The following is a 27,463-nucleotide window of genomic DNA, read 5'->3' as shown; positions in this document are numbered from 1 at the left end:
ATAAGACAGAGATATGGTCAGATACAGCTATGGTAGCCCCGTATTCTTGGGTTAAACCCGGCTGTCAACTGTCAGTCAATCTGAGAGTCTGCAGAGGGTATACAGACCAGGTTTGGCCGTAAGCTTGAAATAGAAACTGAAAATATTGGCTCAAATTGGTTCTTCATTTATAAGAGGGAAAAAAGCCCAATTGAGAGGTGCACCTCAGAGAGAGACTCTTCATTCGGAGGGTAAGATCTTCCACCTGAGAGACTTTTCACGCAGGTGAGCTCCTCCCAGGTTAGCCCTGGAGAGGTGCTGAGGTGGGAGGGGAGAAGGGCGGACAGACGGGAGCGCGAGCAAATACAGTGGCCACTTTGTTCGTTAAGAGAGGTTGGGCAGGCCTGAGTTTGCTCGCCAGTTCTGACGCTGGTGAGTGCTGTGAGCCGGTGTGGCTCACCTAAGCTCAGTTTCCTCCATAAAAACGATGTCTATGGTGCAGGGTTGTGGAGATTACTAAATGAGGCAGTGTCTGTGGGGGCAGCCAGGATGGTGTGAGCAGCGCCAGGATATCAGAAAGCTGTCGTCACTGTCTCCCCCTGTAGCCTTTATTTATTCCCTCTGTGCTTGAGGCATCTGCTGCTTTTCGTCTTTTAAGATAATTCACTGCCTTTCTGGAAAGCTGGGGGGACTGGTTGTTGTTGACGGGACTGAAACTGTGCTTTTTTCTTTTCAACTGAAGGCTAGTGGAGTCTTTCCTAGCCTCTTTTTGGGCCTCGACATAAGTAAGGGAACAAAAGGTAAGGAGGGGAAATTGATTTTCTTTCCCCCAGTTCAGCCAGGGGCGCGTTCAGGCTCCCACTGCACGTCTGTCTCCAGCCCCCGCCGTGTCTGCCCATTCAGATCCAGCACTGACAGAAACCGCCTCGGGTCTCTAGGACGCGCTGGGGAGATAGTGCACTCATCTGCTGCCAGGCTTGCCTGTTGGTGTCAGTTGGCCGGGACCTAGTCCTTCCTCTCGATACCTGTTCCACAGGATTCTTCAGCCATCCTGTCCTGGTGACCTGTTGCCCAATCAGGGAAGCCCCACAGGCTCTCAGAGATGGCTCCAGACTCCTGAGCCACACCCAAAGAGTGGTGGTACATTCCCAGCTGTGCACTCACCCAGCTTTCTCATTTGTCAGGAATGCGGCCCCAAAGCGCCCTGGCTTGTCTTTGGTCTAGGAAGGTGACTACTGTGTTGACTAATCCAGTGGATGAATTAGACAGGTTTCCAGGACCACTTGGGAATTTTCACTCTCCAAGACCAGTATTCATTTATGCATTGTAAACGTGCAGCAAATCTAGATGTATTTTCGGCTGTACCCCAATGCAAAATGTTTTTGGTGTTAAATAAAAATTTGGGGGGAAAAATTTTTTTTAATGTTTTATTTCATTTATTGGACACACAGCATGTGGGATCTTAGTTCCCCAACCAGGGATCGAACCCATGCTCCCTCCACTGAGAGCTCAGAGTCTTAACCACTGGGCAACCAGGGAAGTCCAACATTTGAAAAATATTTTAAAAATTAATTTCAAAATAAAAAAATAAATAAGCTTGGGGGAGGGGGAGTAGGTTGCCTAAGGGTGAAGCACCCCACTGGTGAATTTAACCCAGATGGATTCTTGTGGTCAGACTAGACTAGACTCAGATCCTGTTGTTAAAAGCCTGGAATAAATTGCTCTAAATTCCTTTTGGGAAAAAAAATCTAGATGTATTTTAATATTTGTAGACAAAGCAGTTGCATGTTGGTGGAGAAGAATTTCACCTCCCCAAATACGATATTACCTACTTTTTTCAAAAAAGATCGTACAGTGTTCAGGCTGTCTGTTTACTAGATAGTTAAGCTCAAATCATATTTAGCTGTCAACGTTGCATTTGAGTTGTAATGATTTAGGAAGGACCTTTAAGTTAAAAGTCTCAAAATAAGATTATTCATCTTATGCTCCTTTGTGTTCCACATTAAGTCACACGAGAAGCATGTGCCAGTCAAAGTCACGGACTCGTAGGGCCAAGAACACCTATCCTTCGTGTCCAGAGAGTTCAAGTAGTGTCGTATGAGGGGGTTACAGGTCCCTTACAGGGAGTTCTTGATTTTAAAAAATCACACGTGAAAGGCTGATTCATAGTTTAGTTTCACTTTTTTTCACCCTCTGCTGGTTTGGCATTAATATTTAAGGAGAGAATGGTGATGTGTTCTTTTTATGAATTCCCTAGGTATCTGGCTTCTCCGTTTTAGAATTCAGACTGGAAGTAAACACTGAAAAATAAAGGGAGCAAAAGAGTTTCTAATATTCAAAATAGGAGGAGTGGAAAGTTGGCGACAGCATTTTCTTCCTTCCTTTCATCGTTCAGATTTCTCATTTGACTAACAGTATGGGACAGGGCGGAAGTTATGAAAATGACAACGATGGAACAGATATAAGCAGCGAGAAGCGTGAAGCAAGCGATTCGCATCCTCCTGCACCTCACCAGCAGGGGAAGGTTGTGGCATTTTTTTTCTCAGCCTCCCTTTTCTAAGTTACATTTCAAAGCACCTCCCAGAGAGGAAGGAGGTGAGGATTACTAAGCAGTGTCTCGATGAGTCTCCCAGGCAGACGTGTCACATAAAAAGGCCTAGTGGGCCAGGTAGCTCTTGTTGTTGTTCTCCTTATCTCTGCTGGCTTTTTTGATATTTCGATGCTGACAGTGATTAATTGGTTAGACTGATCCCTAAACTCCTCCATCCCACACGCTCTACCACCGCACATAATACCACAGCGTTTTTTTACTGGGCTCTTTGGGCTAGGCTGTTTGCAGACTGTAATTTCACATGTGGTTTATGTAAGCCTCTCAGGCTGGAAGCACTGAAAAAAAAGGTTTGAGTGGAAGTGGCTAAGCCTAGTCAGGTTTGTGCTTTTCAATTTGCAGGTTGTGAAAAGAGCTGAGGGACGAACTTCCCTGACCCAGGTGGGAAAATTAGGGAAAATGCTTTAGTAATGACAGGCCAGTCGAGTTCTTTCAGGGTACTGAGACAACCCAGAGGACGGCACTGCACAGCACCAGGGGCATCTTGCCAACCTCTAAAGTGTATGGCTTTCTCGGCGGTCTCCCTGATGTCCCCTGCAGACTGGAGCTGCTTTGCTACTGTGGTAACCCAGACACAACTGTTTGTGTGGGTGCGATAGGATTTCCACTTCACAGTAACAGCTGTAACTTTTCTGTTCTTTCAGAAAGTCATCATTCTCCAGGTAATTCTTATGACTTGAAGAGGGCAAACAAACGCTTAGTGGATGAATTAACGGGGCTGTTTCAGCTGGACCCTTTGTGGGTTTTGCTTCACCCCTGAGTTCTGCAGCTTCGTGTCACCTCAGCAAGGCTCCTAACCTGTCTGTGTCTTGTCTGTTGGGAAACGGAGCTCTTCTGCTTACGCCAGTGCCACTTGGCTAGTTAGCTACCTGCTAATAAAGCGCTGTCTTTGGGAGCACCAGTTACATTTTCCCATTCAGGAAGACTCAGCCTGAGGGGTGTTGCTATTAATTCCCATGTAACTGTGAGTAAATTGTTCAGCTTCTGAAAAGCCTTCATTTTCTGCAAGGGCATGGTAACCCAGGGTAAGGATTAACACTTTCTACTCAACTCTTTCTGGAGGTTTGCAAAGACCTGATACAATTTATTCAAGAGACTTTGCCTCACACACATACACAGCACATGCCATGAAAGGAAGGCAGATAGGAGGGTTTTTACCAATTAAAGGACAGCTTGGAACAGGCCAGCTGGTTCAGTTAGTTCAGTCGCCTGGCGGACTTGAGCCAGGGTGATGGCCGGAGCCGTCGGTGCACCTGTGCTGGCCTCCCGATGAGGAGGCAAGAAGTAAGAGGCTTGTGCCCAGCGTGGAGGACAGATGCCTGCCCCGTAAACCCACCTGTGTGATTTCATAGGGAAAGCAGCATGGGTATACTAGGAGTGCTGAAAATTCCGGAGTATGTGAGACTGAGAACGTGGAGACAGATGAAGAAATGAAGGGTTAGAGAAACGAGTCAGAAGCAGGAAGCCGTGAAGAATGCAGCCGTGTAGCACTTGGGATCCCATGGCCACTGACAAGCAGCCCCCTGGAACCACCTCACTAGGGCTTGGCCTTTTTTTTTTTTTTTTGCCAGGCATTTGTCATTTATCTCTTGTGTAATCCTCACAGCCACCCTTGGGAGGAGACACTTCTTAACAGGTGAACAGGGTCACTCACACTGGTGTTTTGCAGAGTCAGGATTTGAGTCTAAAACCGGGATGAGCAGATCCATGGGCTGGGACAAACTGTGACAGCATAAAAACATTTTCAAGTGAAGAAAAGGTACAAAGCAGAAACAGTGAAGGTGGAGAGCCTTTAGATATAACGTGGGGTGAACAAAATTCAGTCCTAACATGGTTTCCAGAGCCTTTGACGTGTTAGTAACCTTTATATGACAGACACTGGTTTATAAGGTTCAGGAGTTAGAAACACATGCTGACGACTTTGCACTTACTCTTGATTCACATGTGGCATTACATACTCATCGGTAGTGTTAGAGCATTATAGAATCTCCCTTTCTACAGACAGGTTGAAAAAGAATCTGAGGGCCAGCCTCAAGTGTCCTCTGATAGATCATCTTAGCTGTTCATAGGTGTAAGTATGCAAAACATGTTTTGTCACAACTCAAAGCCACAAAACAGCTCAAAAAAAAAACCTGAAAAGAGATAACCTGCAGGAGGGAACGCCATGGAATACTCTGAAGCTAAAGTTGCCAACGTCATGAGGAAATCCAGTTGATGAAAGAGACTGAGTGTGAAACAGACCAAACACATGCGACATTATACTTCCAGAGGATGGTAGTGATACCTGCAGAGGGCTGGGGAAGAGAAACCACACATAAGCTGCTCTGTCCCACCTGCTTTATTCTTCAAGGAAGAGGGTGAAATCAAGACACTTTAAGATACATGTAGGTAAAATTACCTCTTATAAAGCCTTGCTGAAAGAAATACCAAAGAAAAAAGAACTTAAATCAGTGAAAAAACTCAATAAAGCAGGTTGGTAAATCTTAAGTAGGGACTTAAAAAATTACATTGGGAATTCTTAATGTCTACATCAGTTTGGATCTAAAATTGCAGAAAATATAGGATTCAAGGGTTGCATTTCAAAGAAATGTTAAAGTGTTAAAAGTTTGAGGGGCAGAAAAAGCGTATCTTATGTCCTGATATGCCTGTCACTCAGCACCTGGCAACTTTCTGTTCATGTCATTCCTGTTCCCTTAAAGTGATGGATGCTGGGACCCCCTGGCTGTCCAGTGGTTAGCTCCCACCTCCAGGCTCCAGGCGTCTTGCCCTTACCTCCTGCCTTCTGTGTCTTCCCCCAGAATAGAATACAGGCTCAGCTTTACAAATAACACAAGGCGCGAGAGAGTGATACTGACAGATACGTGTGCAGTCAAGACTTTACCAAGGTTTGGTTCTATGGAATCCATGGGAACTACCTCTTATTGCTGTAGGCAGGCATCACAAGTAATATAGGTGAGAGAGGGACTTGGTGTGAGTGAGGAGTTGCTAGGTTTTAGTTCAGTTTTAGACGGATAGCTGCATCTATCTAGCAGTGAAAACAACTCTTAAGAAAAATGAGACCCTGCCCCTGGAGGTGTTCACAGAGAGATTCCTCGTCAGGTCAGTCAGTCAGTTCAGTCGCTCAGTCGTGTCCGACTCTTGCGACCCCATGAATCGCAGCACGCCAGGCCTCCCTGTCCATCACCATCTCCCTGAGTTCACTCAGACTCACAACCATCGAGTCCGTGATGCCATCCAGCCATCTCATCCTGGGTCGTCCCCTTCTCCTGCCCCCAATCTCTCCCAGCATCAGAGTCTTTTCCAGTGAGTCAGCTCTTCGCATGAGGTGTCCAGAGTACTGGAGCCTCAGCTTTAGCATCATTCCTTCCAAAGAAATCCCAGGGTTGATCTCCCTCAGAATGCACTGGTTGGATCTCCTTGCAGTCCAAGGGACCCTCGTCTTCTCCAACACCACAGTTCAAACGCATCAATTCTTCAGCGCTCAGCCTTCTTCACAGTCCAACTTTCACATCCATACATGACCACGGGAAAAACCATAGCCTTGACTAGACGGACCTTAGTCGGCAAAGTAATGTCTCTGCTTTAGAATATGCTATCTAGGTTGGTCATAACTTTTCTTCCAAGGAGTAAGCGTCTTTTAATTTCATGGCTGCAGTCACCATCTGCAGTGATTTTGGAGCCCCAAAAAATAAAGTCTGACACTGTCTCTACTGTTTCCCCATCTATTTCCCATGAAGTAATGGGACCAGATGATCTTCGTTTTTTGAATGTTGAGCTTTAAGCCAACTTTTTCACTCTCCTCTTTCACTTTCATCAAGAGGCTTTTTAGCTCCTCTTCACTTTCTGCCGTAAGGGTGGTGTCATCTGCATATCTGAGGTTATTGATATTTCTCCCAGCAGTCTTGATTCCAGCTTGTGTTTCTTCCAGTCCAGCGTTTCTCATGAGGTACTCTGCATATAAGTTAAATAAGCAGCGTGACGATATACAGCCTTGACGTACTCCTTTTCCTATTTGGAACTAGTCTGTTCCACGTCCAGTTCTAACTGTTAGTTCCTGACCTGCATACAGATTTCTCAAGAGGCAGGTCAGGTGGTCTGGTATTCCCATCTCTTTCAGAATTTTCCACAGTTTATTGTGATCCACACAGTCAAAGGCTTTGGCATAGTCAATGAAGCAGAAATAGATGTTTTTCTGGAACTCTCTTGCTTTTTCCATGATCCAGCGGATGTTGGCAATTTGATCTCTGGTTCCTCTGCCTTTTCTAAAACCAGCTTGAACATCAGGGAGTTCGCGGTTCACGTATTGCTGAAGTCTGGCTTGGAGAGTTTTGAGGATGACTTTACTAGCATGTGAGATGAGTGCAATTGTGCGGTAGTTTGAGCATTCTTTGGCATTGCCTTTCTTTGGAATTGGAATGAAAACTGACCTTTTCCAGTCCTGTGGCCACTGCTGAGTTTTCCAAATTTGCTGGCATATTGAGTGCAGCACTTTCACAGCATCATCTTTCAGAATTTGAAATAGCTCCACTGGAATTCCATCACCTCCACTAGCTTTGTTCGTAGTGATGCTTTCTAAGGCCCACTTGACTTCACATTCCAAGATGTCTGGCTCTAGATTAGTGATCACATCATCATCATTATCTGGGTCGTGAAGATCTTTTTTGTACAGTTCTTCCATGTATTCTTGCCACCTCTTCTTAATATCTTCTGCTTCTGTTAGGTCCAGACCATTTCTGTCCTTTATCGAGCTCATCTTTGCATGAAATGTTCCCCTGGTATCTCTAATTTTCTTGAAGAGATCTCTAGTCTTTCCCATTCTGTTGTTTTCCTCGATTTCTTTGCATTGATCGCTGAAGAAGGCTTTCTTATCTCTTCTTGCTATTCTTCGGAACTCTGCATTCACATGCTTATATCTTTCCTTTTCTCTGCTTTTCGCCTCTCTTCTTTTCACAGCTATTTGTAAGGCCTCCCCAGACAGCCATTTTGCTTTTTTGCATTTCTTTTCCTTGGGGATAGTCTTGATCCCTGTCTCCTGTACAGTGTCACGAACCTCATTCCATACTTCATCAGGCACTCTGTCTATCAGATCTAGGCCCTTAAATCTGTCAGGGCTGTTGTAGAAATAGTTCCTGGATGGAAAGAGATTTAACAAGGCTTCTCCTGTTCCCTAGAATTTAAGATTCCTTATAGTCAGGGAACTAAATTTTTTACCTTTCAAACAATACTTTGTGGTGTATTTCTCTTTGTAACATACTGATTTTTAACAACTCTTAAGGGGAAAGGAGGGAGGTATGTGAAATAGTGATCATGTTAGAAACATGTAAAATAGGGTGTGAGATACTGGATTTATTTTGCAGTTAGCACAATGATGCGGATTGCTGATGAGTCTAAAATGAGACTTCAGGCATGAATCAGTCACCACAGGAAATACTTGGTTGGTTAGAAAGGTTTTCAGATTCCCATGAATTCTTTTCAGGAAGCAAGTATTCACCTGATGCCTTCTTCATTATGAACTAGAAACATTTTCAAAACAGCCACTGTGTTCTTAGTAAACTGAAGATGGAAAAAAGAGAAACACATTTTTTAACACCTCCTGTGTACTCAAACAAATGTTTCAAGGTAGATTATTAACCTCAGTTTACAGATGAAGGAATTTGCTATGTAAAGTGAGCTGACCTGAGACCGTGCAACTTTGAGGGGTAGAATTCTCAAAGGACTCACGAACCTGAATGCTCCTGGCTGTAATACCTGTAGTCATTTTCCCCTGATGTTTATTCTAAAACTTTCAAACACACTGCAGACTTGGGGAAAAAAAGTGTACAGTTAACTCCCATATTAGTAATATATTGTCTTACTGTATATCTTTCCATCTATCTTTTATCTGTTTTTTTATGCATTTCGAAGTAAACTACCATAATCTTTTTTAACAGCTTTATTGAGATATGCAAATCAGTGGTTTTAGTATATCCACAGATACATGCAGCCACCACCATAATCAGTTCAGGACATTTTTATCAGTCTACAATCTTCTCTACCCTGCCCCAGCCCCTGGCAACCATTAATCTTTCTGTCTCTATAGCTTTGCCTGTTTTGAATATTTCATGCATGCAGAATCATACAATTTTCAGTTCTTCGTTACTGGCATCCTTCACTTATTCTCAAGGCTCATCCATACTGTAGCGTGTATCATTACTTCATTTCTTTCTCTTTCGCAATAACACTGTGTTGTATGAGTAGACCACACATTATATATCCATTCATCAATTGATAGTGGGTTGTTTCCACTTGGGGCCATTATGAATAATACTTCTATTAATATTTGTATACGAATTTCGAGTGGAAGTTAGTCTTCATTTCTCTCTGGTGTACACCTGGAGTGAGATTTCTGGGGTACATGGTAACTTTAGAGCTCTAAACTTACTTTCTAGAGAACAGTTGCACCAGCTGTATACCAGGGTTCGAATTTCCTCACAGCCTCACCAACACTTGTTATGATCATCCTCTTTCCTATTCTAGGTCCATAATCTTTTTTATTACAGTTCTCCTGTTGACTCTGCCTTGACATAAAGCTTCAAAACCATCAGTCAACGTGGTAGTGTCCAGGCCCCTTTGGAGCTTTGTGATTTGAATCCACTTTAGACCTGACTCACCCTTCTTACAAAGGCATCTGGGCTTCTTGAATGGTTAAGAACTTGGGCTTTAGAGTCAGACCTACCTGGATTCAAGATTCAAGTCCTCGCTCCCCTACTTAATTTCTCTGCCCTTGGGCAAATTTCTGTATCTCTCTGAGCTCCAGATTCCTCATCTGTAAAGTAAAGGTATCACCTACGGTCTTCTTGGGGTTGTGGAAGTTAATTTACATAATCCATGCTAAATGATTCAGCTAAGTCACTCAGTCTTGTCTGACTCTTTGAAACCCTGTGGACTGTAGGCTGACAGGCTCCTCTATCCGTGGGATTTCCCAGGCAAGAATACTGGAGTGGGTTGCCGTGCCCTCCTCCAGAGGATCTTCCCGACCCAGGGAATCTTCCTGACCCCGGGATCGAACCCGTGTCCCGTGCAGCTCCTGTATTGCAGGCGAATTCTTTACTGCTGAAGCCCCAGTTTACATCATAAGCGTTGGAGAAATGGTAGCTGCTGCTGCTCTTACTTTTTAATCTGTTCTAATGGTATTTGTGAGCCAGGTTTAATGTCAAATGATTGTCTCTAACTTTCCTGGAAAGCCTGAAAGACTGTACAGTTTGTGGCTGAGAGACTGAGGTGGTGGCCCACGGACCACATGGTAGAGATGTCACCCGAGTCTGCCGCCGTCAGCATGCAGGCTGGTTGCCGCTACTGCCAGGCTGCCCGCTCTGCCACCCCACATCGGCCCTAGCTTAGGAGAGTCCTTTGCTGCCAGCCCAGCCCAGCCCTTCCCCTAAATCCCAAGGAACTGACACAGTGGAATACCCCATTTTTAAAAAGCCTCTAGCCCCTGTGTGGTGAGGGGAGAGAATAACTAAATCATCCAGCGCTGACACCACCACACACGGTGGGTTTAATAGGACAGTCATACAAAGACAATACGTTAACCTAATCTCGTGGATTTGTTGAACTTAAAACGTGGTGGATTTCATGCAAAGATGGGTTCAGTAAACAACAGAAATGGTATGGACTTAACAGAAGCAGAAGATATTAAGAAGAGGTGGCAAGAATACACAGAAGAAATGTACAAAAGAGATCTTCACGACCAAGATAATCACGATGGTGTGATCACTCACCTAGAGCCAGACATACTAGAATGTGAAGTCAAGTGGGCCTCATCACTACGAACAAAGCTAGTGGAGGTGATGGAATTCCAGTGGAGCTGTTTCAAATCCTGAAAGATGATGCTATGAAAGTGCTGCACTCAATATGCCAGCAAATTTGGAAAACTCAGCAGTGGCCACAGGACTGGAAAAGGTCGGTTTTCATTCCAATCCCAAAGAAAGGCAATGCCAAGGAATGCTCAAACTACCGCACAATTGCACTCATCTCACACACTACTAGTAAAGTAATGCTCAAAATTCTCCAAGCCAGGCTTCAGCAATACATGAACTATGAACTTCTAGATGTTCAAGCTGGTTTTAGAAAAGGCAGAGGAACCAGAGATCAAATTGCCAACATCTGCTAGATCATGGAAAAAGCAAGAGAGTTCCAGAAAAACATCTATTTCTGCTTTATTGACTATGCCAAAGCCTTTGACTGTGTGGATCACAATAAACTGGAAAATTCTGAAAGAGATGGGAATACCAGACCACCTGACCTGCCTCTTGAGAAATCTGTATGCAGGTCAGGAACTAACAGTTAGAACTGGACATGGAACAACAGACTGGTTCTAAATAGGAAAAGGAGTACATCAAGGCTGTATATTATCACCCTGCTTATTTAACTTATATGCAGAGTACATCATATGAAATGCTGGGCTGGAAGAAGCACAAGCTGGAATCAGGATTCCCGGGAGAAATATCAATAACCTCAGATATGCAGATGACACCACCCTTACGGCAGAAAGTGAAGAGGAACTAAAGAGCCTCTTGATGAAAGTGAAAGAGGAGAGTGAAAAAGTTGGCTTAAAGCTCAACATTCAGAAAACGAAGATCATGGCATCTGGTCCCATCACTTCATGGGCAATAGATGGGGAAACAGTGGAAGCAGTGTCAGACTTTATTTTTGGGGGCTCCAAAATCACTGCAGATGATGATTGCAGGCATGAAATTAAAAGACACTTGCTCCTTGGGAGGAAAGTTCTGACCAACCTAGATAGCATATTCTAAAGCAGAGATATTACTTTGCCAACAAAGATCCATCTAGTCAAGGCTGTGGTTTTTTCTGTGGTCATGTATAGATGTGAGTGTTGGACTGTGAAGAAGGCTGAGCACTGAAGAATTTATGCTTTTGAGCTGTGGTGTTGGAGAAGACTCTTGAGAGTCCCTTGGGCTACAAGGAGATCCAACCAGTCCATTCTGAAGGAGATCAGCCCTGGGATTTCTTTGGAAGGAATGATGCTGAAGCTGAAACTCCAGTACTTTGGCCACCTCATGTGAAGAGTTGACTCATTGGAAAAGACTCTGATGCTGGGAGGGATTGGGGGCAGGAGGAGAAGGAGACGACCGAGGATGAGATGGCTGGATGGCATCACTGACTCGATGGTCGTGAGTCTGAGTGAACTCCGGGAGTTGGTGATGGACAAGGAGGCCTGGTGTGCTGCGATTCATGGGGTCGCAGAGAGTCGGACACGACTGAGCGACTGAACTGAACTGACTGAAAACGTGGTGGAAGATCAGCTGCGGAGGTGGCACTGTTTCTGAGTGTGTGCCGGGGCCCACAGAAGCCGTGAAAAGGCAGAGTTTCAGAGAACCCGCCTGATTCAGACACAAAGTGGAAACCTTCCCCATCAGTTGCTCAGGTCACTCCGGTGACAGTTTCGGTGGGCAAGAAAGCAGCACAGAGATTGTTATCAAGGACGCAGCGGAACTAAATAGGAGTCAGTAATGTAGCAGAGAGGGTCAGCTGGACCTTTATTTTTAATCTGTGTCTCATGGAGGAGGAATGGGGTTTAGGATCTAATTCTTCATTACATAATTATTAGAAGGGAGAGTGTTTCTGATGCCGCCGCCACATAAAGACGACCTTGAACAGAGAGCTTCCATGGATTCCTTTAAAGCCTGTGTGCCACACATCTGGCTACACACGAAAGGGACGGCTGTTCAAGCGCTCGCCCTTGCCCTCCCTTTTCTGCTCTTGGTGCACAGCTCGCCGAGACTTGCGTGCCAGTGGCGCGCGTGTGCTTGCCTGAGAAGCACCCAGTCGTCGTGTTTGTGGGGAATCGGCTCTAGGACCCCAGCCCACCTCCACAGGCAGTGACGTCTGCTGGTGCTCCAGCCCCTCACGGAACCCGTGCATACCCTCCCATATGGTGGACCTCGCCTAGAGTACATTCAGGTCCACATACAGTGTAAATGCTCTGGATATTTGCTGGTGCCCAGTAAATGCACCTCTTAGGTTTTGGAACTTAATGGATTTTTTTTTTTTTTTTTTAAATATTTTCCATCCAAACTCGGCAGAAGCTGAAGTATGTAGGTCCCCAACTGTGTCTCCTCCTCTTGGGATGAGCCCTCCGTGTTTCTAGTCACCGTCAGCTAGAGCTATGTGATTCCTCCCTGTCGGGGCTTCTCACTGTGTCGTCTTCAGCCTTTCTCCTACCTACTTAGCTCTTTCTTTTCTTTTTTTTTGGTTCCTTGAACTCCACCCACAACCTGCCAGAAGCTTCACCAGTAGCAGACAGCCCTGTGTCCCTCATGTCAGCCTCCTGCTCACATCTGCTTTGGATCCATGTACTGTCTATTTCAGGTTCCCACTGCCCTCCCTGCCTCTTAAGGGCAGAGTTCCTTTTTCCCCCCAACTGTTCTGGCTAGTCCATACGTTTCTACTTCCCGCCCTTCACCTGTCTTCTTTGTCCAGTCTCTATGATCTCTTCCTTTTAAATGATTCCAGTCCCACAGATCCGTGATGCCCTGCCCAGGTCCCATCTTCATGTAGAATGAACGTTTTCACATGAGTCTGAAGTGCTAGAGGTACCAGATGAACAAAATATGCTCCCTGCTCCTGAGGAACCTTCTCTTTGTGCTTTCCCCCACTTTTCTTCTCAGCTGCAGCCACACTGTCCCTCCTCTCTGTTCTAAAATCTGCCAAGCCAATTCTCATCTCAAGAGTTTTATACTTGCTTTAAGATAGTTCCTTCGGCTTTAAGATAACTCTTCCCCTCACATCTTCATGTGGCTTGTTCATGCCATCACCCAGGTTTCAGCTCTCAGGGTTGGGAAAAGGCCTTCCCGAGCAGTCCAGGGCCGCCGGGCATGCTGCCGTATCCTCATCCCCATCTTCTCCGGCTCACTTACCCACCTGCAGTTGTCTTGGTTTTACTGCCTTCCACCACCACTGTAGGCTGTAAACTCCTGAGGGCAGGCGTTAGGTCTCTCTTACCGCAGCGTTCCCAGAACCTTGAACAAACCGGGCACACAGCAGGTGCTCAGTAAACGTCTGTTGACCCTGTGCCGGGCACTGTGCTTGGCAGTAGGGACGGTGGGCTCTGAATGACGAACATCCAGGTGAGTGAGTGACCTGCCCCGATCGGAATAAGCTCCTGGTGATTGCTGGAAGGTCAGTTTCCAATTGCCTGCTGTGTATCTTCTGATGAGACCGCTTAACGTCCCTCGGGTTTTTGCCTCTCCCATATGCCGCTGGGGGCAGAGTAAGAACGGCCTCGTTTGTAACGGCCTCGTTTGTAATGGGTCTGCTCAAAGCTAACCAGGGCTGCTGGCCTCGCTGCAAATACCGTGTGTTGAGAAGAATGTGGAAGAGCCCTGTTGCTGCTGTGATGCGGCCTTGTGAGAAGCTGTCTGTCCCAGGGACTGAGAGCTGTGCCCACTAGCATGCCTGTGGTCACCCAGGCCACTTGCCTGATTTCTCTGTGCTTTCGTTTTCTTCCTTTGCAGAACGGATTTGGGGGGTTGGATGTGAATAATAACCAACAGAAATAGAGAACGCGTGAAACATGTAACTTTTCCTTCTTGTTAGATGTGAACGACTAGAAGAACAGCTGAATGACCTAACAGAGCTCCACCAGAATGAAATCTTGAATTTGAAGCAGGAATTGGCCAGCATGGAAGAGAAAATTGCATATCAGTCCTACGAACGGGCCCGGGACATCCAGGTCAGCACGATGGGCCAGGTGGAAAAGCAGAAGGCTGAGAGAAGGCAGAATGGTGGTTTCCAGGGGCTCGGGGCAGGGGCTGGGGGCTGGGGGTGGGTTACTGTTTAATGGGTCCAGAGTCTCAATTTCCTAAAATGAAAAGAGCGTGGAGGTAGGTGGCAGTGATTGTACAACAGCACGAACGTGTCATGCCACTGACCCGTGTGCTTAGAAACGGTGCAGATGATAAATTTTACACCATATATATGTTACCACAGTACAAAAGGGGAAGCAAAAGGAATGACGCACCGACACCTGCCCCAGCCCGGGTCCAGCCCGAAAACATGGAGCTCAGTGCAAGAAGCCGGTCGCAGAGGCCGCACAGTGCCTGAGTCCATTTCCGTGAAGCACGCAGAGTAAGCAAGTCTACGGAGAAAGTGGATCCGTGGCTGCCAGAAACTGGAGGGAGAGGAACGGGAGTGGTGGCCAAAGGGGAGGAGGGGGTTATTCTGGGGATGATGGAAACATCCTGGGATTTAATAGGAGCGATGGTTACACAACATGGTGAACTTATAATTGCTTCTTAAGTGAACACTTTAAAAGGAGCAAATGGTAGATTTTATATTACGTGTGGTAGATTTTATATTATGTATTTTTACCATGCACACAAAAAAATGTTTAGGGTCAAAGACAGAGAGGGCAGAGTATTAGAAGAAGCTTAGACCGCCTGTAACACACTTGCTCTTCAAATGCGGTGCGTGTCTCAAAGTAAAAGTGTCAGTCACTCAGTTGTGTCTGACTCTCTGCACCCCCATGGACTGCAGCCCGCCAGCCTCCTCTGTCCATGGGATTTCCCAGGCAGGAATACTGGAGTGGGCAGCCATCCCGTCCTCCAGGGGATCTTCCCAACCCAGGGATCAAGCCTGGGTGTCCCGGATCACAGGCAGATTCTTTATCGTCTGAGCCACCAGCATTTCTCAAGTCTACACCATTTGGAGGTGGTATGCTTGCTTGGCTTCTTGGGAAATGTTTCTTGGGCTCAGGATGGTCTCAGTAGATGGACGAGCATGGATGTTACGTCTGTGGTTACTGCTTCGGGAGCTGCTCCCAGGGCCACCTGACCTATCTTCTTCTGTGGCAGAAGCCTCACTGCCAGATCCACCTTATACAGCTACACTACCAGGCCATTTGTGAGAATAATAGCAGGCTACACAGTCCATGGGGTCACCCAAGAGTCGGACACGACTGACCAACTCAACAGTAACAGCGGTAATGTGGAAGGCTAATGGCACTCTAGTTTAATCCATGGCAAAACAGAATATTTTAACTTTTTCTCATCCCAGTTGGGAGATATTTCTAAAAACCCTGATAAAACTCAAAGACTCCCACCAGGACCTTCAGCGCTTTGTTCCTTGTGGTTTTCACTGCCTTTCTCTGGTAGCTCTGGTGGTTTCATATGAAAGCATCCTGAAATAAACCAGTCTTGGTGCTGTAATACAGGAGACATGTATGACAGAAGCCTCAAGGAATCAAGGGAATGTCTAGATCATTTGCCCAGATGCCCCGTTTTCCATGACCCAGAAGTCTGTTTACATTTTAGTTTTTTTCCCAAGATCCTTCTGGAATGGGGTGCATCTGTTGTGTGTCCATTCTCTAGCTTAGCTTCAGTCTCAAGTTGCCTTGCTGTCACCTCAGATCCCAGGAAACCAGCACCCACTGAAACCAAGGTCACATAATCCGGGCTCCTACCACTGCTGAACTTCAGAGGGTATCTGACCACGGCTAAGGAAATAGGTCCTGTCCTCTGAGTTTTATGGTCAATTTTATATGAACCCGTGGGTGCAGGTTATGAAAGGTAACGCTGGGTCAGGTGTTGGGCACAGTGTCTGTTCTCTTCACAGAGATCAACTCTTCTTAAGAAGACAGTGCAGGGAGCCCTGATATTGGGGAGTTACTTAGCTTGAAAAGCACCTGGTAATATGTCCAGAGGAGGTTCACTCCATTGTTCTGTGAGAAAGGTGGAAATAACCCAGATCTCTCCAGTAGGGAGCTGGCTGAATAAACTGTGACCTAGCCAAGCTGTAAATGCTAGGTAGCCATTAAAAAGAACCAGGTGGGCCTCCATGCATTGAGGCGGAGAATCGCCAGGGCCCTCTGTCAAGTGAGAAACACGTGGACCAGTCCCGTGGTGTGATACTATGTGCATGAAGGTAGAAAAAGTTTAAATAATTCCATGCATTTCCCTAAGGACATCTGTGTGTAGACTTAAACACGGGTGAAAGGGTGAACACACACCAGACTGGGAGAGGCACTCCATGGGCAGGGACCGGGATTGAGGAAAATGCCAAGGGAGCCTGTATGTCCTGTTACGGCGAGCAAGTGCGTGTGTCCTGTGCCATTCGACTTAGTAATTGTTACATGGGGGGAGGAAAGAGAGACGCAGTCGTGGGTTTGAGGTCTTGTCATTAAAATGTTCAAGACCAGATCTGATTGTGGCTGAATGCAGCGGAGCGCAGCAGAGGGGAATCAAGTTGCTTGAATGGTAATCAAAAAGTAAATATTAGTTGCTTGAATCGTGAGTTGTGCCGTGGCCCCTCACATTCAAGGCTCGCGCATATTTCAGATCTCTGACGTAGCTCGGGATGCGTCTGGCCGCCCCGCGGGGCCTGCCAGCTGCTCCGGGCGCCATGAGCATCCCAAGGCTTACCTCTCCCCTGTCTGGCCCACAGGAGGCCCTGGAGGCGTGCCAGACCCGCATCTCCAAGATGGAGCTGCAGCAGCAGCAGCAGCAGGTGGTTCAGCTGGAGGGGCTGGAGAACGCCACTGCCCGGAATCTGCTGGGCAAGCTCATCAACATCCTCCTGGCGGTCATGGCGGTTCTTTTGGTCTTCGTGTCCACGGTCGCCAACTGCGTGGTCCCGCTCATGAAGACTCGCAGCAGGACGTTCAGCACGTTGCTCCTCGTGGTGTTCATCGCCTTTCTCTGGAAGCACTGGGACGCCCTCCTGGGCTACCTGCAGCGCTTCTTCTTCTCCTCACCCAGATGATGACGCCAGCGCCCGGAACGCAGTGCTCCCCTCCCCTCCGGCGAGTGCATGCGGCGAAGACGTAGACGGCCACTTCCCTCCTCTGGAGTTTTCTACAGCAACAAAAGAGTTGAGTGAATCTGTTTACATTTAGAATAATGTTTTTTTTTTCTTCTTCTTCTTCTTCCTCAAAAGACGCAATTGCAATAGTATTTTTTAGATTTTATCCAAGAAGTTTTTTGGGCAACAATCTTGGATCACTTTTATGTAGCATGATTTTCCTTGGGATGCAAATCTGAAAACAGTCCTTTTACATGAACCAACCCTCTGGAGCACACTGAAGGGCATTCTAAATTGTGGCTTGAAGGACTGCACTAAAACCCACTAAAAAGATGCGTGAACACCTGACTAGGGAAACCAGTTGAACCTAACACCCTGCCTTGTCTGGGCGCACCGCCTCTCCCCATCCCAGACTAACTTTACTGTGAAGTCCTACCACATTCCATGTCTGAGTTTCTGCGCTCGGGGTGGATTTTCCTTGTCCGTGGAAGAACACATGGATCTCCCTGGCTTTCTCACCCAGGTTGGCCACTCACGCTAACCCTGGAAGTATGATCAGTTTGGAGCCTGGTCTTATAACCTTTGCTAGGATACAAAAAAGGACATCACACCCCAAGGATCACTGCACAGTCCTACTACAGTATTTTGAAGTAGCCCTCTAACTACTTAATTTTAAACAAATCCCATGGCCGCACTTTTAAGGTTTTTTTAATAAAAAGATGTGTATAGTCACCAACTTAAAAAACAAACAAACAAAAAAATCCGAACAGCATACTTGAAGAATGTAATACTCAAACTCTCAGTGCTTCCTTATGGTTTCTAATAGGATTTTTTATTATTGTTATTATTATTATTGGGTTTTTTTGGAAAGGGTTGGGAGGGTCTTTTTTTTTTCTTCCTCCTTTGAAATAAAGAAGTGCTGTTTTTAAATGAAGAGATGTGTGGATATTTAAGTGTGCTGCCCCTCTTGTCCTGAAACAGTTTGAGGAGAGAACTTGCTGTGAATGCCGCTCTCTGATGCCCTCGTCCTGAGACACAGCTTCAGCTCCCCCCTGGCTACTGCTGCTGCTTTCTGATGTCCTGCCACTCCACACCTCCCCCAATGGGCTTGGCTTGGTTGGAGAGGAGAGGGGCGCTCAGGGAGAGGGCGGCTGTCTCCGCAAACCAGCGTGACAGGGTAGAGACGTTTCTGCCCCGAGACTTAGGTTCACCCAGTGACTTTGGGCTGGGGTTGTCTCTAGGAAAATCTGAGACTGCACTACGAGAGTCATAAATAATTCCTCGTGCTTTCTTAATTTATTTCTTAACACCCCCTAACTACCGAGACCAAAGTGACGTGAAATCTTATGTCTGTGTTTTGGCCCCAGCCTGCCTTCATTTCACAGCTTTATTCTGTCTGCCTGAGAGAATCAACTGAGGATGATTCTCCCTAGAGAGCAGGAAAGGAAACGTCAGGTTAGAAGGACCCAAGTTTGGGGTGTAACATGTCATCAGCCTCCTCTTCATCGAGACAGATGTATTAGCTGTGCTCTGTGGACCTTTATATAGAGAGTTTAGAAAGACAGGCTGAGCCTCCCTCCCTGTCTTACCACCAGTTCTACCATCATGGTGGAACTTGGACTTTTTGAGCCTGTCTTGAAAGCGTGGTCAGGCTTTTCGTGTCCATAGTATTGAATCACAGATGCTGGTCCCTCTTGGCCTCTGTCCTGTGCAGGCAGGCATTGAGCAAGGGGCAGACGTCCTCTGCCCTGGAAAGAGACGCACAGCACGCTCTGCCCATCCTGTGCTGGGGGACGCTTCCGGCCCCAGATTAGCCTCGCCTGTCCGTGCGAGATGGTGGCTTGCATGCCAGCTCCGGCCTTCCGTGGCCTGGCAGGCTGGCCTTCCCAGAGTCAGCGTGCGGTTTCTGTCGTCGTCTCGACGTTCTAACTCAGGTACCCCAGTCTTCACCCCATCCTCCAACCCCAGATGGTGACGGCACACCCATCAGCTCTGCAGGCCTCTCAGAATTACCGCCCAGAACAAGGACCATGGGGCTAAATTTTCTTTTAAAATAATTGGAACCAGTTTATGTCCTGGCCCAAGACAAATTGTTCCCAAGCCCGTGTATCTAAAAATGTTGGGACTTCCCCAGCAGTCTAGTGATTCAGATTCCGCGCTTCCAATGAAGGGGGTGTGGGTTCAATCCCTGGTTGGAGAACTAAGATCCCTCATGCCGTGCAGCATGGCCAAATGATAAAAATACAAATGATAAAGTGTTAACTCTGCCTAAATATATTGCAGTGACTTTAGGTAGAAGTGTCAGAGGACACCACAACCTGGTCAGACCGGCGCAGTGTCTCCTAACTGTCTGCTTTAGGTTAACCTCTCAGAGAGGGGACGAGCGCCCCATGAAGTTATTGGAAACAACTCTAGCCACAGTCCTCCGGTTTTTCTAAGAACTTTTGAGTCCCCTGAACTGTGGAGAGGCTACAAAGTTTGGAGGGCACCGGAATTCACTGGCTAGATGGATTAAAATTATTCCTTTTTTTTTTTTTTTTCTTGGCTTTGGGACAGTTTCTATCAAAGGAAGGTTTGCACCTCCGGAAGCTCCCTGAGCTCCCAGCCAAACAGGCCCCTGCTAACTGTCCGTCCTCTTCATCTGTCCCAGGAAGGACCTCCTCCAGGCTAGGTCAGGCCCAGTAACGGCTTTCTAGCTCTCCTGTCTCTTGATTATTCCCCGGGCCCAGCAGCTGTCTGCACCTAATGCTCTTTGTAACCATGCGTCCGTTTTCTCGCCTGCCCATCCCTGTTGCCTCTGAGTGTCTTTGCACTGTGGCTGTCCCTGAGTTGTCTTTATCTGTTCAGAGTTCTCCTGTAGCCTCGCTCTCACAGTTTAACAGTTCTGTGGGTGGAAACGTCTCCTCGCTTTAACGCTTCTTCTCTTCTAAAGACTGCGTGCATTCCCTGTGAAATGAAGCATTCCTGGATGAATGGTTAGTGCTGTGTGTGAGGCTGATGGCAGCCTGGGTGACTGTTCAGGTTGTAGAGTCTCACTAACATTTTACCTTTTACATGATCGTTGAACGGCACTTCTGTCTGCTCCAATCTCAGTTCTTTGGAAAGATACTCAGAGCACCCTAGCAAAGAAGGCTTTCTATTCCACCCGCTCCTGAAGAAGCAAACGTAAGGTTACATTTTATACTTCACTGACTGGGTGGGGTCTTCCCTCTCCCCTGAGCCGTTCCACTCAAGGTAAAAATTTGCTTCCAGGAAAAACTGGGATCAAGCCTTCCTTGCTAGCCACGACGTGATAACGAGCATAATGTTCACGGTCTTTGCTGCATTTGGTTTTGTTTTCTGATTTCCTGTTCCTCAGAGGTACAGTTGGATGAAATGCTGAATTCCAAGTGAGTTCCAGCAAGGAGCTGCCTTTCAGCTTCGGAAAATATGCATCCAAAACAAAGCCAAATATGATTAAAAAAACAACAACCACAACAACACAGGTCGGATTACGGTTCCCACCCCCACGTGCAGCTGGGGATTTTGAATGTGGCTCTAAGAGTTACCATTGCTGTCTGTGTGCCGTGTATGCTGGCTGATGCCCTCAGGAGGAGTGATTACTAGACTGTAAGCGTGTTTTATCAAAGTGTGTAAGAGTAAAAACTCACTTGCACGAATTGAAAAGTACAGAAATGACACTTGTGAACGTGTGAACATTACCACTGTAGTTGATAGATCTTAAGCTGCTAATTGTTGAGAGAGAATTACGTTTATGTTGTGTCTGGTTGCTGCCAGTTCTCAGCAGCACTTTTACTGTACATACGAATTTGAAATAAAGACCTCAGCTATTAACGAGGTGGTTGGATTCGGGTTTGTTTTGCTCTTCGTTTTTGCATATTCAGTTCCAGTGACAAGTTTGTCAGTCTGAAAACTTTCGACTAGTTTGTGCATTAGAAACTCTCTGTGTGAGTGTGTGTGTGTGTGAGAGAGAGAGAGAGAGAGAGGGAGAGAGTGTGTGTTTCGCCAGTATCTCAAGACCATAACTGACACACTTGTAGCTGGGTAGCTGCCACATCTCCCTGGATTGTGTAGACTTCATTTCAGACTGGCGCTTTGCCACAGTTCCTTAACACTGGTAGGTAAGCCTGCCTCCTGAGGGCTTCCCAGGTGGCTCAGTGGTAAAGACTCCACCTGCCAGTGCAGGAGCCACAGAGACGTGGGTTCGATTCCTGGGTCGGGAAGATCCCCTGGAGGAGGACATGGCAACCCACCCCAGTGTTCTTGCCTGGAGAGTCCCACGGACAGAGGAGCCTGGGGGGCTACAGCCCATGGGGTCACAGAGAGTCAGACACGACTGAGCACACAGGCACGCAAGACTGCCTGTTCGTTCTTAGGAGGGCGTCATCTAGAGGCAGGACCTTCCAAATTCAGCACCTGATGGCCTGAAATAGGTATAATCATCCATGTCCATTTTGTTAATAAACAGATGTTACGATGGGACTAAAAACTTGCTTAGTAAAACATGTACCATTTGAAGTTCTGCATTCATGCAAGGAGTTATCTTGTAGCCTATCTCCATCTGTGGTTATGGTATTGATGTAATAGTTCCTGTGATGGTTTTTTTTTTAATGATATCTGGGAGGCCTCTGGAAATGGAGAAGCTCTGATCTTGCCTTCGACAGGGCACCAAACCGGGTCCTCCTGATTTTGATCCTTCACACCCCCCCTCCCCCATCTGAATGTCAAGATGTGTAGGTCACTCTTCTGGCTTGCTAGCTCTGTGCCTCCCCTCCCATCTATCAGCTAGAGTATCTCACCCACCTTGATCCTGCCTGGTGGATGATGTGAAAGGAAGAGACACCTCTTACGAAAACTTTTTAAATTGCTGTGAGAATGCCCTTGCTGCTGCTAAGTCACTCAGTCGTGTCTGACTCTCTGTGACCCTGTGGACTGTAGCCCGCCAGGCTCCTCTGTCCCTGGGATTCTCCAGGCAAGAATACTGGAGTGGGTTGCCATCCCCTCCTCCAGGGGATCTTCCCAACCCAGGGATCGAACCCACGTCTCTGTGTCTCCTGCATTGGCAGATGGGTTCTTTACCACTAGCGCCCCCTGGGAAGCCCCTTAAGCTGCTTGAAATATGGACCAGCCTGCTATGTGCAGATGGTAAGCTGGCCAGTCTCAATGGGCCCTAAGTAGGCTATACCGTGAGTGACAAGTCCTAGAGTTTCACAGTGAACCCTGACAGCAGATGATGGATAATTTCAAAGCCTGATTTCTTATCATCCATTAAAACCTTGGGCGTATGGAAGACTAGAAACGGGCTTCCCTCATAAATCTGTGACGCTGTGGTGTAGAAAACAGACTAGGGAGGCAGGGAATGGGCGTGTGACCAGCTAGAAAATGTCTGCCTTACCTGACAGAGTCAGCTGCGTTATTGTTAAACTGTGAGCTAAACGAAACTAGCCGACTTGTGACCCCAAACCTCGCTAATGAAGAGCTGCTAACATTCACTGAGTCTTTATCGAACGCTGGGCTTAAAGGCTTGGTACTTGACACGCATGCGCTGTGCTTAGTCGCTCGGTCGTGTCTGACTCTTTGCGACCCCATGGACTGCCACCCGCCAGGCTCCTCTGTCCATGGGGATTCTCCGGGCAAGAATGCTGGAGTGGGTTGCCATGGCCTCCTCCAGGGGATCTTCCTGACCCAGGGCTCGAACCTGGGGCTCTTGCACTGCAGGCAGATTCTTTACCAACAGGGCCACCAGGGAAGCCCACAGGATGCAGAGCTCTCGCCTGATTCTTCCCGAGGCTCTCACACAGGCCTTGTCTCCTCACCGTCCAGCTGAGCAGCAAAGCTTGAGCTAAAGCTTCCAGAGTTACACTGTTCAGTTCAGTCCAGTCCAGTCACTCAGTCATGTCCGACTCTGCGGCCCCATGAATCGCAGCACGCCAGGCCTCACGTCCATCGAGTCGGTGATGCCATCCAGCCATCTCATCCTCAGTCGTCCCCTTTTCCTCCTGCCCCCAATCCTTCCCAGCATCAGAGTCTTTTCCAGTGAGTCAACTCTTCGCATGAGGTGACCAAAGTACTGGAGTTTCAGCTTTAGCATCATTCCTTCCAAAGAAATCCCAGGGCTGATCTCCTTCAGAATGGACTGGTTGGTTACACTGTTAGAAGTGGTAAATGAATGGGGTGGAAAATAGGTCTGTGCAACATATGTAACAAAAGATAAGTGTCCACAAAGGGTTAATGGAAACTGAGAAAATCGTCAACCAAGTAGAAAATGGGCGGAGGTTCCCAGGAAAAGGAATGAATCACCAATAAGTATTCAAAAGAAAATGTTCAGCCTCATGGGTAAAGCAGTGCATTAAACGGGGGGAAAGGTCCGTGGTGAAACAGAATATTGTCTGCTTCTGTGCAAAGTATTGGGTTGGCCGGAAAGTTCCGAACAAACTTTTTGGCCAACCCAATAGTTTTGTTTGCATAACTCTATGTATGTAAGTGTATAGAAATAAAACCACATTAAAACTGTTCCCAGTAATTACTTCTGGGAAAGGGAGTGGGAGGGATGGTGATGAAAAAGGACTTTGATGTTTGATTGTAAAGTATGAATCTCTTAAACATGAATGTAGCTGTGTATCTTTAAAAAAATCAAAACCTGTTTTTTTTTTTTTTTAAGTAATAGGTCCATTGAGAAACAGGAAAGAGTTGACAGTGTTTCCTCATGCCAGATTGTAATTGAGGTTTGCCTTAGAAGGAGATCCGAGCTAAGTTTGGACCACCCATTGGGTTTCTTCCCAGCCTGGATTTCTGGGTGTGGTGGTCAGATGGATGTCCCCCTCGGGGGTGGGGGGGTGCCTGGGCCAGGGGTACGTGGGGCGGTGGGCTTGCAGCAGCTGCTGCCACCTTGACTTACCCTCCAGCCTTTGGGAGCCAATCCGTGCACCAGGTCGGGCAGTGCAGGTGTGCTCTCGGTCAAGGGGGTGGAGCCTGTGTTGTAACAGTGCCAGGAGCCACGTGTGGGGGCGGAGAGGAGGCAGCTGTTCTGAGCCAGCAGTTGGGAAAGGCTGGAGGAGGAGGCGTGGTGTCTGGCCTGAGAGAGATGGGTTTCCGGTGGGTGGAGATGAGTGAGGAGGGCCTTGCACGCTGAAGGAACAGTACTGTCAAACACCACCCCTGTAACAAAGGCCAAGGCGAGTGGTTTCAGCAGCGGATGAGAGCCTCGGTTGGCTGCAAGCATGCTGGAAGAACGTGTGAATCAGAGACAAAGTTAACAGCAGTTTTGAAAGATTCTGAAAGCCCTGCTGAAGGTTTACCCTGTGGCTGCAGGAAGCAGTCAGGGTGTAGTGACCCACCCTGTGTTTAAAGGCAACTGTAGCCTCTTTCGCAATGAACCAGTAGCCTCTTTCTCATGGCATTTGGCTGGCTGAGAAACGCTGTCCAAGGTATTTGGTCATTTGCCTTTTTGATCCTGTAATGGAAGAAGCTCAAGTTTTGCTTTGATCTGCTAGGTAAGGGTATGGTGAGAGCATAGGAAGCTCAGAGTTCAGTTCATATACGTAAATGGGAGTCGCTTCTGGCCTGAGAACCCTTAAAGGGATCGTCTACATCAGGAGTCCTTAACAGCTTATTTAGGCTTCTGCATTAAGAATGCTTAAAAATGTCCAAAGGAATATTCGTTTAGAAGACTCATTTCCGTAGCTGTTGAGACAGTTAAAAGGTATAGCAAACCACGAAGAAAATCCATTATAATAACCACTGTACCTTAGAGGGTGTAAGGATGAGATTAAATAATTGCACAGTACCTCTCCCACCTCCACAAATGGTCTCGATTCTTCATGCTATTATTAATAGACTGAGGGCTTTTTGAGGACACGGACCTCTCTCACTCATCTGGATCCCTTCAGATTATGTCTCATCTCTCTTATCTGATGAAGGAGCCAGTAGCCAGAATCTGGGCTCTCTGTTGCCAGCTCTAGATCGTAAGTTGGTGTGGGCAGGTGGGGAGGGGATCAGTATGTGTCAACAATACTGTGACCATGGGAACAACAAGAGAGAGCATCCCGTCCACAGAGAGCAGAAACTAGCAGATGGATGCGAGTAGATGGATGCGAGTACACGGCCCAGGGGCTGGCGACAGACTCCACTGGGGACTCCTTTCATATATTTGTTTATTATGTATTTGGCTTCCTGGGGTCATTGGCTGTGGCGAGCATTAGGCTTCTCTCTAGCTGTGGCACAGGGGCTTAGTTGCCCCCCGAGGCACATGGGATCTTACTTCCCTGCCCAGGGATCAAACTGGCGTCCCCTGCATTGGAAGGCAGAGTCTTAACCACTGGACCACCAGGGAAGCCCCCACTGGTGACTTCTTAACCACAGGTAAGGATGGTGCTCTGTCCGTGGCCATGTCCTCAGTGCCTGGTTTGGCGCCTGGCACAAGGTGAGTGCTCTTTGAAAAGTGGAATTTTAGGTCATTTCAAAGAGGGCCAGTGGGACCGAATCCAGGCACTCTTACTTAACGCTGTGGCCGAAGATTGAGTTCTCCATTAGGCTCAGGAGTCACTCGGTGGCGCTGTGTTTCCTGATGGAGATACAGAAGCCTCTCATAATCCCTGATTGGCGATGTGGGAAAGTAAAGATAAATGTAAACTTCTCCCAAGTTAAAAAAAAAAGGTGGAGTGTTTAAATTGCTACATATAGAATCCTGTCTGTGCCGGGCACCGAATCCCTAGTCTGTGCCCGGCACAGTGGCACTTGTTCTGTTTCTGATTCTTAACAGTTGCTCTGAAGAGGAGATGGTGTGTAATTGCCATGTTGCAGATGAAAGCAAACTCAGATAGGTGTTTAGGTTTTATTCTCTGGGCTGGTCATTTCACTAGTAAATGGCAAAGGCAGGATTTGGCCTCAGAGACCCTGAATCTCACTGCTTCATGCACCAGAAGCATATTTTTTTCCCCTCTTACATTTTTAGTAGGTGTCTTCCAGAACATAAATACTTCCTGCTGAAATTCATTTAATTATCATGGCCAGCTTGCCAGCCCAGAGAAGCTGAGTTGGGTAATTGGAGTGTTACGCTATTTGCCCCTGCCCTAAAGTAGCCCAGACTACTGTACTTAATCTTTTTGGAAAATAGAAGCTTTATTGAGGGAACATGCGGTTTACTCGTTTAAAGCGTTCTGCTCAGTGGTCTGCTGATGGGGATGCGGCCAGCATCACTAATCCCAGACCATTTCCATCACCTAGAAAACCTGCCACCCATAAACTGCCACCCCGCTACTCTCCCAACCCGAAGAACACTAGTCTACTTCCTGTCTAGGCTTGCCTCTTCTGGACATTTTACATAAATGGAATCACACAGCACGTGGTCCCTGGTGACTGGCTTCTTTCACGTAGGACGTTGTCAAGGATCATCTGTGTGGCTGCATGTGTCAGCGCCTCATTCCTTTTTGCTGCTGAATATTGCATTGTGTGGACACACGTTTCTATCCATCCATTGGCTGGTGGATATTCGGGTTGTTTCCACTGTTTTTCATGGGCTTCCTAGGTGGCTCAGTGATAAAGAAATCTGCCTGCCGATGTAGAAGATGCAAGTTCAACCCCTGGGTCGGGAAGATCCCCCTGGAGAAGGGAATGGCAACCCACTCCAGTATTCTTGCCTGGGAAATCCGAGGGACAGAGGAGCCTGGCGGGCTGTAGTCCACGGGGTCGCAGAGAGTGTCAGACACGAGTGAGCGACTTTCACAAGTTAACTGGGTCCTCAATGACCAGGACTTACTGGGTCCCCACCAATACGTACGATAGGTGCTTGGGCTTTGTGACTGCTGGTCAAGCAGCTTTGAGACTCTTGGTGCTTAGCACCAAGATTTTATTTAAAAGAGAGAGGAAGGAGAGAGAGAGAAGAAAGCCTGGCTCCCCACAAGCAGTGTGCCCCGACGCTCCCTTCACGCCTTGTCCTCTTTGCTCGTCTTCTCCTTCTTGCAGTAGCCTCCCCCAGCCCTGTTTGTCTGCCTGACAGCTCCTACTCTTGTATTTAACTCTTTATTTAGGAATTTTTCAAACAGGGACCGTCAGTGAATAGTGTCCTAAAACTCAGTC

The 27,463-nt window shown here is 47.1% G+C and overlaps 1 protein-coding gene across 11 annotated transcripts in view; it reads left to right on the top strand.

The window, feature by feature from the left end:
* The window catches only part of TMCC1 (transmembrane and coiled-coil domain family 1), a 155,758-nt gene extending 137,441 nt beyond the window's left edge, over positions 1 to 18,317 (top strand). For 6 of the 11 annotated variants that reach the window (XM_040246748.1, XM_040246751.1, XM_040246750.1 and 3 more), the window contains 2 exons: positions 14,186 to 14,321; positions 17,030 to 18,317. In XM_040246748.1, coding sequence (XP_040102682.1) covers positions 14,186 to 14,321; positions 17,030 to 17,347 — 454 coding nt within the window. In that variant the 3' untranslated portion in view covers positions 17,348 to 18,317. Of the gene's footprint in view, positions 1 to 3,231; positions 3,250 to 14,185; positions 14,322 to 17,029 lie in introns of all 11 variants that reach the window. The other 5 variants (XM_040246746.1, XM_040246749.1, XM_040246744.1 and 2 more) reach the window with 1 other exon arrangement.
* The last annotated feature ends 9,146 nt before the right edge of the window (positions 18,318 to 27,463 follow it).

This window comes from Oryx dammah, unplaced genomic scaffold, assembly GCF_014754425.2.
Source record: "Oryx dammah isolate SB20612 unplaced genomic scaffold, SCBI_Odam_1.1 HiC_scaffold_9, whole genome shotgun sequence".
Lineage (NCBI taxonomy): Eukaryota > Metazoa > Chordata > Mammalia > Artiodactyla > Bovidae > Oryx > Oryx dammah.
Note: the sequence above shows the minus strand (reverse complement) of the source record. Positions and strands in the feature narration are given on the sequence as shown.